The 16,242-nt window shown below is 32.3% G+C and overlaps 2 protein-coding genes across 2 annotated transcripts; both read left to right on the forward strand.

The window, feature by feature from the left end:
- Positions 1-4,733: 4,733 nt before the first annotated feature.
- Positions 4,734-6,326, forward strand: LOC107917753 (UDP-glycosyltransferase 79B2-like). Its single transcript, XM_041075193.1, is given in 2 exon segments — positions 4,734-5,006; positions 5,009-6,326. Coding segments are annotated over 2 exon segments (1,416 nt in total). The 5' UTR covers positions 4,734-4,823; the 3' UTR covers positions 6,242-6,326.
- Positions 6,327-8,321: 1,995 nt separating this feature from the next.
- LOC107917231 (UDP-glycosyltransferase 79B30) lies at positions 8,322-9,685 on the forward strand. Its single transcript, XM_016846603.2, has 2 exons — positions 8,322-9,087; positions 9,231-9,685. The coding sequence occupies exons 1-2, from the start codon at positions 8,322-8,324 to the stop codon at positions 9,683-9,685; spliced, it is 1,221 nt and encodes a 406-aa protein (XP_016702092.2).
- The last annotated feature ends 6,557 nt before the right edge of the window (positions 9,686-16,242 follow it).

Raw genomic sequence — 16,242 nt, forward strand, 5'->3', positions numbered from 1 at the left:
TGGCATAACATTTACGGTTCACATGACAGTATATAATTCAACTCCGAAATTCAGTTATACACTATATGACCAAAACCCAAAAAATTTCTTCTTGTACTTGGTGTCGGCCATTACATGGCCAAAACCCAATTTTTTTCAAATACTGGTATAAACGTATACTAGTATGATACGGTGTTGGAAAAATTACCCTGATGCTAGCCATTGAAGTCTCAAAATAAATTAAAAAAATCAAAATTTTAAAGCTTGACACAATCATCAGGCAATCATTAGGTCAAATTTCAAAGGGGTGCTGACCATTGGGTATTGGGTTCCCATAACCCAAATTTACTGTTCATTTCAAGTCATTTAGGTAAATGTTTTTAAACTAGAGTCATTTTTGTAAATATAATTTTTTTGGGACAAATGGGTAAAATAGCCTCAGAGTTATAATGTATTCACAAATCAAACATCTAAATTGAACAATTAGGTACTACGGTTGTATAAGAAATAACCTTCATTCCTTTCCCTTTTCATTCGAATGTACCCACAAAACACCATTAAACTCTACACTTCTTCAATTAAAGCTACGAATAGATGGGTCTTTGATGACTTGTAAATCATTAGTGAGCATTATTATAAATTACCTTGGCGGATACTTTTTATTTTTTGAAAGACATCAACGCGTCAACTATCATTCTGAACCACTAATATCAAGCGGACACCACTATAGTTTTGTTATATGCATATACACTGACTATCATACTCTTAAAATACTAATTATTTTTTATCTAACTAATTGAAGATTCTTCCGAACATTTTTTAATTATTTTTGTTACATATGTACCTCTCTGTAACACTCTATACCCGATCTTAAGCAGGATCTAGGAATAGCGTGTCACTGCCTTAAAATCACTTTCTTGGAAACCATTTCTAGCGTATACCAATTTACTACAATTTAAGTTAGTATGAAACATAAACTATTTGTTATTCGAAGATAAATAAGATTATACACTTTGAAAACCCATAAATATTTTACTGAAACTTCATTGAAATCATAGTTTCATAAGCATAAGTTTAGATACAAAATTTGTTATTCGACTGAGGACATTTTGACACCACCCTCATGGTATGCATAATATAAAATACAATGAGTCTCACGGTAACGATTGTCCTGTGGCATAATCTTTAGAGATTCCTTTACTTCATCAGTAGCCCTGAGAATGAAAGGTAACTAAGTAAGTTCAAAATACTTAGTGACTTTCAGAAGAAAACATTGCAATAGTTACATATAATTTAAGTAAGCCTTTCCAACTCAACAAAGTCACGCAGTTTGCCAATTGGCGCATACCAAACACAAATAGGCTATACATTGGACACTATTCCTTTGGCGTGTATACAATGCCCATGCAATCATACAAACTACCTTCTTTGTGTTAGCCACAAACCCTAGTCCATATACAAAGCCATATCCATTTTTCATTCATTTTCCTTTGTCATGATTTTCCAATCTAGTTTACAATAACACTTGCCCTACCAGAGGCTATACGACCATTTTCATGTATCATGATCTGCATTTTCAATACTCATTTCATTGAAGGCAACGCCATGAATTCATTTCCATGTACCAGACCATGTTATTCATTTTAGAAGCAAGTGATAATGGCTTAAAAAAAAGGTTCTTACATCTTAACATGAATAGACCAAACTAGACTGATAACAACAAGCATTCATCACTTTTGTACAAATATTTCCTCTTCATAGAATATGTACACTTACCTTAAACCAAACCATAAACAAGGGCATTACACATACATGAAGTAAGAAGAAATTCACCAGAAAATGCAGCAAGTTTAAACAGTAGGACTCTTGCCCTTAACTCGAGAATCTTCAGGATTGTCTTAAGTTATAACATAAATAGTTAAACTTACCATACTATATACCGAAAAACTAAACAAATTTGCAAGTAACATAATCACAAAACCCAGATTCAGGAAATTTCCTTCCTTACACTCAAAACTGACGCTTAAGCATGTAGCCCTAAAGTCATGTATGTAACTATGAAAATAACGTAAGGTTCATTGACATTTACTAGGTGCTAAAACAAAGATATAGTTGGATGAGTACAACGAACCCAAATTTTCAAGTAGGTCTTTGATCTTAGGTTTTTCGAGAGAAAAGTGCAGAGAAAGTTTAAGAAGAAAAATGTGAATACAAGAGAACACGTAAAAGCTTACTCAAGAAGCTAATACCAACCTTATACAGATAGACACAAAAGCTAGGTTTAGTGGATAAATCTGATTATCCCACTAACCTCCTCGATTCTTGTGACTAAATGTGAGTCTTATCGACTACGGTAACTTAGTTCTATTCTAACCAATTCCCATTTTTCCAACTAAATTGTTTAACCAGAATAATAAAATAATAATATAAATAAACAATTTTATAAAACTGACGACTTAACATATTCGTCTAACAGCTGGGATGGTGTATACTCTTCAAAAGAGCCCGCCAAACTATCAAGCTCGCCCAAGGGTGCACTCACAGACTTACATACTAAGTCACAATTAATACCTTACCCACTCAAAACATGCTCTAAACACTATACTTCAACAAACAGTAATCGAATCACTAGGACTACACCGGGCATGATGTTACACTCTTAGCCTAACATACAGAAACCGTTTCTTTCAGACCATATCCTAATACTTGCCCTTATTTCAAAATAGTTTTTTGATAACATTAATCATAGACGGATTCAGTTTTATGCAAATTTGAGTACCAACGAACTACTAATCAAATCATACCCTGAACTAATACCACATAACTCATTCTGATAATATACTGCATAGACTAATCAGATGACTTCCATGCCTTTTTACTCCAGAATGCTAGACACTCAAACAATCAATAATCAGACCTTCATATGGTTACAAACGAAGTCATTAGAAAACCCAGACAAAACATATTCCAGATAACTCTAATTCACCCATTTCATAACAGAAACAAACTCACATTGTCCAGTTATTAAGTCACAAACAGCTACGAATGTATCCATGTCCAACATTATCAGACCATTATATCGTATAGTTTTATTAACATACAGATGCACAGTTCTTTTAAAAAATTTATTCAATTATTTTACAAACCTTACTCAACCCTTAACCCTGAGCATATATGAATACCTTATCATAGCCATACATTATTTTAGAATCAACAGAATTTATCCATAATTAACCATAAAAACAGACATACACAACTTACCAGACCTACATGATAGATCACGCCACAAAGGTCAAACAGAATAAATTCGAGAAGTGGGTTAAACTATATATTTCAAATATTGTCAGATTGTGCGGTATACCACTACCTATTATTTTAGATTGATATCCTAAATTTACCTCTAAATTTTAGGGTAAATTACACGAAGCTCTGAGTGTGAAACTTAATTTCAGTATAACATTTCATCCTCAGACTGACGGACGATCTGAGTGGGTGATTTAGATACTTGAAAATATGTTGCAATGCTATATTACTAAATTTGAGGGCAACATGATAAATTTCTACCACTAGCTGAGTTTGCATATAATAACAACTATCAAACAAATATCTTTAGTGAAAGTACTATGGCATCGTCATAGTATGAAAGAGGCTACGTGAGAGCCAGAACAAACTATGATATCACAATATCCTAACATTTTCTCAGATGAATTTCAAAGATAAAATTTCTTAGGAGGAATCAAACCAATATTATATTTATCACTTTATTTAAATTTATTTCAAATTTATCAAGTTAATTGTTATTTTAAATTTGTTAACTTCTCAAGTTTATTTATTTATTTTATCTAACTTAAAAAGTAATATTTTTGGATTAACCTAGTATTTCAATTTAGTTTTTTTTTTAATATTAGATCATCACATGATTTTTTTTGGAAAATTCTTGTTTTAAGAACTAAAATATATTTTAAATTAATTTGTTTTGTTTGAGAAAATATAGCAATTATAGGATAATTTGATACAATTTAATTTAATTTAATTTATGAACGTTGATACAAATTGTTTTTAATATTCAAAATTTTTTAAATTGTATATTTCTAATACTTTTTTTTACAAACAAATGATAATTTTGATTTATAATAGTTATTATGGACGTAAATTACAAATTATTGTAAATAATAATTATTATAAATTTTCGTCCATAACAATTGTTCATAAATAACTAAATTTTAAATATTATAATAATTATTATAATAACTAATTTGTGTTCATAAATAATTTGTATCTATGTTCATAAATAAATATAAAATTATGTTAATATAAATAAAAAATTAATTTACGTTCATAAATAATTTGTATCTACGTTCCTAAATAAATATATAATTATATTAAGATAAATAAAAAAATAATTGTAATATATTGATTTGCCCCCATTGATAAAAATTATTAGATAAAAAATATATATTAAATGAAAAAAAATAAAAGAGGGACACTTATTTCAATATAAGCTTGTTATATATGTATATGTGATATTGATGATTAATAAATTAAATTATTTTTGTAATTTTATTAAATAATTTAAGATTAATATTTGATGTATAAATCAATAAAAAAATTGAATTTAAATTATTTATCATTTAAATATCCTGAAAGGGGGAGGAATTGATTGACACGAAAGCTTTTCTTGGAAAGAGATCAATAAAGTGAAATTTATTTTATGGCCGACAACAATTTGTGTGTATTGATAAACATGTCAGGAAATGAATGGCGTAGGTAGTCTCAGTGTGGACTTTTAGGTCAGAAATTTTCGAGTCAGATAACCTTTGTTTATCCAAACCAAAGCAAAAAAGATGAGCAAATCAGGCTGCTCAAAGCTTCACATCGCCATGTTTCCGTGGGTTGCATATGGTCATTTCATTCCTTTCCTTCATCTCTCAAATAAGTTGGCTCATAACGGCCATAAAATTTCCTTCATTTTGCCTAAGGAGTGCAACCAAAGCTGGAAAACAGGAACCAATACCCCAACTTGATTCAATTCGTTCCTCTGGTTATACCCCATGTCGATGGCCTTCCTTCAGGTGCTGAAACTACATCTGTTGTTCCTCTGAACCAACAAAAATACCTTGCTTTTGCAGTAGATCAAACCAGGGACCAAGTTGAAGGCATCCTAGGGGCTTTAAAACCTGATATGCTTTTTTATGATTTCTGGTTTTGGATCCCAGACTTGGCTCGCCAACTTGGGATCCACCCCATATGCTATGTAGTGGTTTCCTCGATGATCATGTCGTTAGGGTCAAACATCAGGACGCTAACCAAAGAAATGACTGTAGAAGAGGTGACGAAATTGCCTCCCGATTACCCTTCTTCCACTGTGAAATTCAAAGCTGAAGAGGCTGCTGCTTTGTTGTTTGAGGCTGAGGATTTCGGGAGTGGACTGTCGTTTGGGGAACGGATAAGGACTGCTGTGAGTGGAAGTGATGCCATTGCCTTCAGGACTTGCCGTGAAACCGAGGGACCATTTTGCGACTATGTTGCTCGAGGATATGGGAAGCCTGTTTTGTTGTCAGGGCCTTGCTTGCCTGAAACAAAGACCCAACAGCTTGATGAGAAATGGGTTAGTTGGTTAAGCCAGTTCGAGCCAGGTTCTGTTGTGTTTTGCTGTTTAGGAAGCCAGAGTGTGTTACAGAAGGACGAGTTCCAGGAGTTGGTGCTTGGGTTTGAGCTATGTGGGCTACCATTTTTGGTAGCTTTAAAGCCACCCCAAGGATGCTCAACTGTTGAAGAAGCACTGCCCGAGGGATTTCAAGATAGGGTTGGAGGAAGAGGGTTGGTGTATGGAGGTTGGGTTCCACAAGAGCAGCTATTGCACCACCCTAACATCGGGTGTTTCGTTAACCACTGTGGGTATGGAACGATGTGGGAATTTTTGCTTAGTGACTGCCAAGTGGTGTTGATACCTGAAATTGGGGATCAAATTTTGAACACCAGGTTGATGGCGAATGAGCTCAAGATTGGGGTAGAAGTGGAGAGAGGTAAAAACAGGGAGGTTCCAAAGGAGTCATTGAGTGAAGCCATCAAGTTTGTGATGGACAAGGACAATGAAACAGCTAATCTGATGAAGAGAAACCATGCTAAGCTGAAGCAAATGCTATCTAACAGGGATCTTCAAGAAGGATATATCAACAATTTCATTCAAGCTCTGCAAGATTTGTCAAATATGAAGTCCAAGTCGCAAAACAAAATGATTAAACCCGATGATGTTTGGTAAATAGTTTTGAGGTGTTCTTGCATGTAATGTTCTGCCATGAAAACTGACATCACCGTTATTCTAAACATGTTAAGATTGCTGCTTCTTTCTAAGAGCAAATTTAATTTCCAAACTAACATACAGATCAAGAAATATAGCACTCTGGACCTGCAAATACTCAAGCACATATTCAATATATACGGCAAAGTCGACATGAAAAAGAAAAATAATGGAGAAGGCAATATAGTTGAAAGTTGAATATAATAGCATGAGACTTCATAATGGGAGTCTGTACAATTGTTGATAATTACAGAGCCAACAAATAAATGATTGTCTGTTAGATCTTGTCAAATAGAGTTGCAAAATCCAAGCAATTGGTTAGAAAATGAATGTGAATCATAGGTATGATTATTGTTTGTGATGGTGTGTTGTGGCATATTAGTTAGAATTAGATAAATGACATGATTTAGTATGTTTTTGGTATGATATAATAAAATGGAATTATTTGTTAATGGTATATTTGTGGCTTAATTATGAATGAATATACATGACTTACATTTGAAGGTATTTTTAAGCGTACACGGGTTACTACATGGTTTTGTGCTTTACATTGGAATGTTACAAAGTCGTGTGTTCTATTTGATTTAAGTGTTAATTGGTATACATGGCCACAGTCTTTTATATGATCTGGAGACATGGCTGTGTACCTCCACCTACATGGTTTTAATCATCACACACGGTGAAACAACACAACTATATCTCATAGCAACACATAGCCTCAGCTTATCATACGGCTTCGTCACATGGACATCCAACAGAGTGAATGATTTCTTGGCGTAACTAGTGAAGATTAACGACCATTAGCAATACTTTCCACTACTTTCCACTAGTATAATTTCAATCATGGTTTATTTATAACAAAGTCCTTGGAAAAATCTCCTTATAAGCCCGGCTTTTCTTTTACTTATGTGTTAATCCTCTTTCTTACATTTAGCTAGCTACTTTAATCTCCTTTACAAATTAGTCCATCAATTTGACTATTTACTCAAATTCAATATTCTTTTTGGCGTCACATTAAATTAATCAAGTCAAATACCATAACTACAATCTGAGAAAATTAATTATTGACTCGTTACACTTACCCTCAAAGTGGAGCATGGTAGTTTGGATCTTCGTAACATCCAGGGACCATTTTTCACCACTACCCTTGGAAATCCTCATTTTAACACTTTGAGCATTCTAGCTTAAAAAATCTCTCCCCTTACTCCTAAGAACACTAATGAATGGAGCCATAGTCCTTTTTAGGCTTGAGGGCTTTTCTAATTATGGCTTCCCATTTGGGTTTTATTCACCAATGGAGATGTCATCAAGATTCTGTCACCCATGTCATTGTCAATTTTTCATGATAAAATCTCAAAGAGATCTTTAATTTTCACTTTCCTTTATCCATGGAACCTTTAAAATTAATCATTTATTTTCACTTTCCTTTAATCATGGAACCTTTTGAATCAGTCATCGATGTGTCTATCAATTTGTTGGACCTCTTGCAATCTTGCAAGTTCTAGATTTTGACTCACCTTTTTTTGTAGTCGGGTGGTTGTAACATCTACCATGGTAAAATCTTAGCTTTGATAATACAGACGAAATTGCAAATTGAAAGGAAAAAGGACGGGGAGAGAAAAAAATGATTAGAGAAGAAAATGAAAAAAAGAGGTAATACAATTATGGCCAAACATAATCCTTCTCTAACGCAACGTTTCATCTATTTTATTTGTTATTTTGATATAATGATATCATTTACATCATTTTATGGAAAAAAAATTAACCAACTAAAAAAATTCTCCAACAACTACCAAAAACTTCTCGCCATTTGGTTCTCATCCAAATCGAGATTTTCAAAAAGAAATTGGAGATTCAACCTCACCTTAATTATGAGTAGAATCAATGGTTGAATTCTTTTGGGATAAATATAATAAAATACTTTCAATATGGATAAACATGATGAAGAAAAAAGGTGTTTGTTGTGCAATTGTTAATGGAAGGCTTTATAATTAGATCGGTTTTTTCTCTCAGATCACATTGTGCAAGCAAAAAAAGAAAGATGAGAAAATCAGGCCACTCAAAGCTTCACATCGCCATGTTTCCATGGGTTGCCTATGGTCATTTCATCCCTTTCTTTCATCTCTCTAATAAGCTGGCTCATAAAGGCCACCAAATTTCCTTCTTTGTGCCCAAAGGAGTTCAACCAAAGCTTGAAAACATGAACCAATACCTCAACTTGATTCAGTTCTTTCCTCTACTTATACCCCATGTCGATGGCCTCCTTCCAGGTGCTGAAACTACATCTGTTGTTCCTCTGAACCAACAAAAATACCTTGCTTTTGCCGTAGATCAAACCAGGGACCAAGTTGAAGGAATCTTAAAGGTTATAAAACCAGATATGGTTTTTTATGATTTCTGGTTTTGGATCCCAGACTTGGCTCGCCAACTTGGGATCCTCCCCATATTCTATGTAGTGGTTTCCTCAATGTCGATGGGGTTAAACACCAAGGCACTAACCAAAGAAATGAATGTAGAAGAGGTGATGGAATTGCCTACTGGTTGCCCTCCTTCTACGGTGAAACTCAAACCTGAAGAGGCTGCTGCAATGTTGTTTGAGGCTGAGGATTTCGGAAGTGGACTGTCGTTTCGGGAACGGATAAGGACTGCTGTGAAAGGAAGTGATGCCATTGCCTTCAGCACTTGCAGTGAAATCGATGGACCATTTGTGACTTTGTCGCTGAAGGATTTGGGAAGCCTGTTTTGTTATCAGGGCCTTGTTTGCCTGAAACGAATACCTAACAGCTTGATGAGAAATGGGTTAGTTGGTTGAGCCAGTTCGAGCCAGGGTCTGCTGTGTTTTGCTCATTTGGAAGCCAGAGTGTGTTGCAGAAGGCTGAGTTCCAGGAGTTGGTGCTTGGGTTTGAGCTATGTGGGCTGCCATTTTTTGTAGCTTTAAAGCCACCCTAAGGATTCTCGACTGTTGAAGAAGCACTGCCAGAGGGGTTTCAAGATAGGGTTGGAGGAAGAGGGTTGGTGTATGGAGGTTGGGTTCCACAAGAGCAACTATTGCACCACCCTAACATCGGGTGTTTCGTTAACCACTGTGGGTATGGAATAATGTGGGAGTTTTTGCTTAGTGACCGCCAAATTGTGTTGATACCTGAAATTGGGGATCAAATTTTGAACACCAGATTAATGGTGAATGAACTCAAGATTGGAGTTGAAGTGGAGAGAGGTAAAAACAGGGAGGTTTCAAAGGAGTCATTGAGTGAAGCCATCAAGTTTGTGATGGACAAGGACAATGAAACAGCTAATATGATGAAGAAAAACCATGCAAAGCTGAAGCAAATACTGTCTAATAAGGATTTTCAAGAAGGATATATCAACAATTTCATCAAAGCTCTACAAGATCTTGTCAAATAGAGGGTCCAAGTTGCAAAACAAGAAGAAAATATCCATTTCATTATTTGGAATGAACTGAAGAGTAGTCCTCGCAGGTTAGCTCTCAAAAGGATTTGGTCAAGGTTCTTTCACCATGTTAAACGACATCTAATGATGCTACTCATTTTCTAGCCAAAAATGGACTGAATAGTAATACTGCCACTATGTGGGTGGAAGATTACCCACCCTTTCTTCATCTTTATGTCATCACTGATGCTATGAAAATGTTCAATTTCAAGAACATTAGCAAATAAGTCATCCAATAGGCTAATGTAATTTGGAATGAATGTTGTTCCTAATCTACACTTAAAAATGTCATCATTTATTTATCTTTCTTTTTTGCGTTAAGGGTTAAATAAGTTCAATTCAGTCTCAATTAACCTCTCAAACAATAAAAGCATACCAATTATACTCTGATAGTTAATGTGTTGATGTGGCTATTCATGACAGCTGAATAGACTATTATGATGCCAACATGGCAAGTCCACATCAACAAAAATATTTTTTTTTAAAATAATTTTTTTAAAATTTTTAAAAAACTAAAATTATGAGATAAATATTAAATTTATACATGAACTTTGCTCCAATGTGCAATTTGATAGATGAACTTTAATTTGATATAATCATATGCATGAAAACTTGAATTGTGATTCATATATATACATGAAGTTTTGATTTTGATTCAGTTGTACATTTAAATAAAAGAATACATACATTTATTTTTGTATTGAATTAATAGAATGGTTTGTGTATGTAATATATAAACATAAAATTGTACTTATTCGATAATGTTGTTAGTGATTTAAGAAATTGAATCGAATAAAAATATCTTATATAAAATCGCATAAGGTCAATATTCATGCATTGCATTACCCATTAAGTTAAGATTCATGTATAATTTTGATATTTATTCTTGTTGATTTTTACTTCTCTCACGAGAGATAAATATCATTTTTAATAAGATTTTGAAGTTATTCTTGTTGATTTTTTTATTTAATTTGTTTATTGTAACTTTAGTGTTTGATATATTTTCAAGGTCATTTTATCTATCGGCTGTTAATTTTAATACAAGATATAAGAATGCAATGTCAAGCAACACATATTATTATGATTAAACATGTGCGTAATTTTTTAAAAAAAATGAGATATAAGAAAAAAAATAAATTTATGTAGCATATACATATAAATTTTTTTGAATGTTGATTTATCATTTATATAAATTTGTGTAGTAGACATATATAAATTGTTTTGAATTTTCATTTATCATTTTTATATAATTTTTAAAAATTATATACCATAATGTTGGCATAATTTGGCTAGAACATGGCACTTTCGATAGCAAAAATGTAAGCTCAAATAATCATACACAACTAAGCATCAAAACAAACACAACACATATCAACTTATACCGCATCCACATAGCTCATTTTAATGACACAATCCATTAACAATCTATAAGATCATATCATTTACGTGTTATTCATTTCAATGCAACAATCATTTGATTCATCAATTTCATTCCATTTCCTTTTTAAATTTCCAGATTTGAGTAACTTATTTCGCTTGATGGAACCCTAGTAAACGGACTTGAGTACATGTGTAAACTATACTACACCAGTTACTCGTCCAAGTTAAATATAAACATATCAAGTTACTCATCTGGGCTAAACCTTTATAACAACACATCAGATTACTCACTCGAGCTAAACCTGTGTCACATAATACATGAGAATATGCAATAAATGCTGGACCTCGATAACATTTGTAATAAATCTCGTACAAGCACGCACTAAACCCTATTGGCATGTGTTAAATATGACTCTTATTTTCAGTCAAATTTGAGAAATAATCTTTCAGTTAAACTCTATTTATCTATTTCAATCAAACACTGATTAGTTTATATTACTTTATTATTATTTGACCTATGAATTTAGCCTATAAATAGGCTCTTTTACAACCTTAGAAAATACACCCATTAGATATTAGAACTCATAACACATTTAGAGAATTTTATGTTTACGTTTTCAGGGTTCTTTGTTTTCAGGTTTTCAGGGTTTAGTTTTTATCTCCATCTTTTGTACTCTTCGTTCTTTTGCCATTATAGTAAAATTATCTTTGCCCATGGGTTTTTATCCTCTTTAGAAGGGTTTTTCCATGTTAAATTTGTGCGTATAATTTCTCAATTTATTCCGCTATTTTTTGTTTTACTTGTTGCTTAATCGAGTCTATCCTAACAAGTGATATCAGAGCTAGTTCAATTTTCATAGATCAGCTTATTCAGAGATGGCAACAACAAGGTTTAAAATTGAGAAGTTCGATGGTGAGAAAAATTTTAATCTGTGGCAAGTTCGAATGATGGCAATTCTAGTTCAATCTGGCTTGAAAAAGGTTGTTATCGGGAAAAAGCTTGAGAATCTAAATAAAACAAAATGGGAAGAGCTTGATGAAAAGGCTTTGTCTGCAATCTAGTTGTATCTCGCAAATACAGTATTGCAGGAGGTATTGATAGAGAAAACCTCATCCGCCTTATGGAAAAGGTTAGAAACTCTTTATACGACTAAGTCTCTGGCTAACCGTTTAGTGTTGAAACAACGTCTATTTATGTTTCGCATGAATGAAGGTGAGCTTCTTAGAGATCACATCAGTCAATTCATTACTCTTTTAAATAATTTAAAGAATGTTGAGTTTCATATTGACGATGAAGATCATGCTATGCTATTATTGTGCTATTTACCCCCTTCATACAAGTCTTTTAGAGAGACCCTGATTTATGGCAGAGACAAACTCTCGTTCGAAGATGTGAAGGGTCACTTGTTTAGTAGAGACAAACTCGACAATGAGTTTCATTTGGATAGCAAGATAGATAAGTAAGCTTCCGTTTTGGTAGCATCAAAGAAACGAGACAGAAAGTGTCACTATTGTAAAAAGTTAGGTCACGTCAAAGCAGATTGTTATAAACTACCAAATAAAAGAGCTGCTGAGAGTAACGAGGAAGCTGTAACTAGTGCTAATTTGGCCGATGAAGACGGTGATGATTTCTTGTTAGTGTTAAAGAGCGATAACTCCAAGTTCAAGTCCGAGTGGATCCTAGATTCGGGATGTTTTTTCCACATGTGTCCCAATAGAGAATGGTTCTACACATACAGTTCGGTTGAAGGTGGAGCTGTGCTCATGGGAAACAATTCATCTAGTAAGATAATTGGTATTGGTACTGTTAAAATTAGGATACACGATGGGACGATTATGACACTCTCAGATGTCAAGTATGTACATGATTTACGAAAGAATCTCATCTCATTGAGTATTTTAGACTTGAAAGGATGCAGAATCAACATCAAGTCAAGCGGCATTAAAGTATCTCGTGGAGCTCTCATTTTCTTAAAATGTAAAAGAATCGGCAGTCTTTATATTCTGGAATGTTCTACAGTGACTGGTGAAATCGGACGTCCCTCGTCCATTATGGAGTCGAAGTCAACTCATTTGGAGCAGAGGCAACTTGGTCATAGGAGGGAAAAAGGTATAACCGTTTCGTTGAAGAGAGGTTCTATTTTGGATGCAGATTTTGAAAAGTTAGGGCACTGTGTTCGTGAAAATTAGACTCGAGTTAGTTTTGATTTGGTAGTGTACAAGTCCAAGGCTAGAAGTCTTCCAATTTCTAAGCACAAATTTGACTCAATTAACTCCCTACATAGTTTAAGATAGGTTCGTGGCGGGCTTTCTCAAAGATGGTGTTGTGGAAATATAAGTCAAGGTGGAGATTTGTTAAATATGACTCCTATTTTCAGTTAAATTTGAGAAATAATCTTTCAGTTAAACTTTGTTTATTTGTTTCAATCAAACACTGATTAGTTTAGATTGTTTTATTATATTTGACCTATAAATTTAGCCTATAAATAGGCTCTTTTACAGCCTTAGAAAATACACCCATTAGATATTAGAACTAATAACACATTTAGAGAATTTTGTGTTTACGTTTTGAGGTTCTTTGTTTTCGGGTTTTCAGGGTTTAGTTTTTATCTCCATCTTTTGTACTCTTCGTTCTTTTGCCATTATAGTAAAATTATCTTTACCCGTGATTTTTTATCCTCTTTATAAGGGTTTTTTCACGTTAAATTTGTGTGTTCAATTTCTCAATTTATTCCACTATTTTTTTTACTTGTTGCTTAATCGGGTCAATCCTAACAGCATGTCAATCAAATCCTAACTTTTACTAAGTTCATACGGGCATCGATTTCGCTTATTTCAATATCAAACCTATAAAATAGGGTTACATATGACATTTCTATATTATGTAATCATTCGTATTTATGCATTTGTATCCTGTATTATTACGTAATAACCAACTTTATACAACATTCCAATTCAGTCAGATACTAGCTAGTTATACCAAATTCCAAGATATTTCAATTATATACAAATATTCATATATTAATTAAATACAATATGCACAAATATTACCAAATGAAATAGTAAGCTCCATATGAACTTACCTAATCAAAACACAAACAAGTTGATTCTTCAGGGACTAATTAACAATTTTAGTTTTTCCTCGATTGACTTTGCTTTGATCCGATTCTTAATCTATAAAATTATTTCATAAAATCAATAAATATTAAACATTCTCATTTTACACCATGAAATGAATGAATCTACACAAACTCATTTTTCGATACCCTTAAAATTTTACATTTTATGCAATTTAGTCTTTCAATTCGAAATACTCATAACTTTAAATTTTGAGCCTCAATTTAAAAATCGATTTCACATATATTCATTAGGTACCCTCCACTTCCTATCCATATCGAAATTTCACAACAATTTTGTATTTTATTCAATTTGGTTCTTATGTTCGAAACAAATAATTAAGTTAAATTAATTTTACAATCTAGTCCTTTTTCATAATCTAAGCTTAAAATGTATCAATTTCAAAACTAATTCTTTAAGAAATCAACAATGACAACTTTTCTTTAACATATTTACAAATTGGTACAAGGTTAGCTAAATTAAATTCCCATGAACTCAAATACATAAAAATTTCAAGAAAAAGTCCTAAATACCTTCATCTCTCCTAGGCCGAAAGTTTGGATGCTTGGAAGGGTTTTTCTCTTTTGTTGATCTATGGTGGACGGTCATTTGAAAAAGAAGATAGTGGAATTTTTCATTATCTCAATCTTATATACTTTAATTAACTAAAGATAATCTAACTAATTACTTTAACTTAGTTTTTTTAACTTAAAAATTACTTATTATTAATTCTTAATGGGATATGGCACCAAAATCCACTAACTCGTATTTATTTATGGGCTATTAGGCCTTTGGTTAATTGCTATTTAGGTTCTCAAGCCTTTTGTCAATTAAAATTTCTTAGCGATTGAACTTTTACAATTTAATTCTTGAGTCTTAATTAACTATTAATTTGAAAAAATTACTAGACCAAACTTTAATATATTCTTGTATCATCTCCGCAAATATTTATATTTAATATTTATGGACTCGATTTACGAAAATAAGGTTTCAGAATTGCCTTTTTCGAAACCATTGAAAATTGGGTTATTATGTAACTTATTTATATAAAAAAATAACTTTCTAAAGTTATGTCAAAAAATTATATTATTTATAAGAAATGTTATAAAAGTTTTGGACAATTTATAAATTTTTTTTTATAAAGATTATATATTATTTTTTATTTAATTTACGTATTATAAAAATATATATAACTTAGCATAAGTCTTTCTCCAAATTAAGTTTATATATGTTCATATAATTAAAGCTATAGACTATTTGGACCATGATCTCAAATATTATAAGTGTAACAACCCGGTTTTAGTTAAATCAGAACAGTGATTTCAGAACCACAAATCCAAAGTCGTAGAATTATTTTAATATTATTTTTGGTATTTACAGCATGTTAATTGATATGTGTGAAAATTTCATAAATTAATTTTACCGTTTGTATGCTTAATTTGATAAAAAGGACTTAATCGCGTAAATTGTAAAAGTGGCATACTAATTGTGTAAGTATTTATTTGCTATGATTAATTAACTATGAAGCCCTTAAGTGGTTATTTGACCCTTAGTTAATTGAGTGGACGATTTTGGGTTTATAATATATGGTTTTCTTATTAAATTATAAAGGTTAGTTTTGTAAATTAGTAATATAAGTTAATATAATAAAACGTAAGTAAAATTTTAGCATGTTCATCTTTCTAATTGATGAAAGTTGAGAAGAAAAGAAAGCTTTGAATGTGGTTTTAGGTTCGGCACTCATTTTGCTCAATTAAGGTATGGATTTTGTTCGGTTTTTGATAATTTTTACGTTTTTGAGATCGTTGCTTTGAATACTAGCTAGCCCATGCTTGAATTTTCAAAATTTTTGATGTATTCATGATTTGCAATTGATGATAGCCTGATGTTTTTGTTGTTTGATGATGAAAAATAAATATTTGTTGATAGATTATTATGTTTAATTAAGTGACTTTTAATAAAAATGTTTATTAAGGATTAAATTGTGGAATTTGCAAATTGAAGGGGTCAAAATA

Source organism: Gossypium hirsutum, chromosome A01, assembly GCF_007990345.1.
Source record: "Gossypium hirsutum isolate 1008001.06 chromosome A01, Gossypium_hirsutum_v2.1, whole genome shotgun sequence".
Lineage (NCBI taxonomy): Eukaryota > Viridiplantae > Streptophyta > Magnoliopsida > Malvales > Malvaceae > Gossypium > Gossypium hirsutum.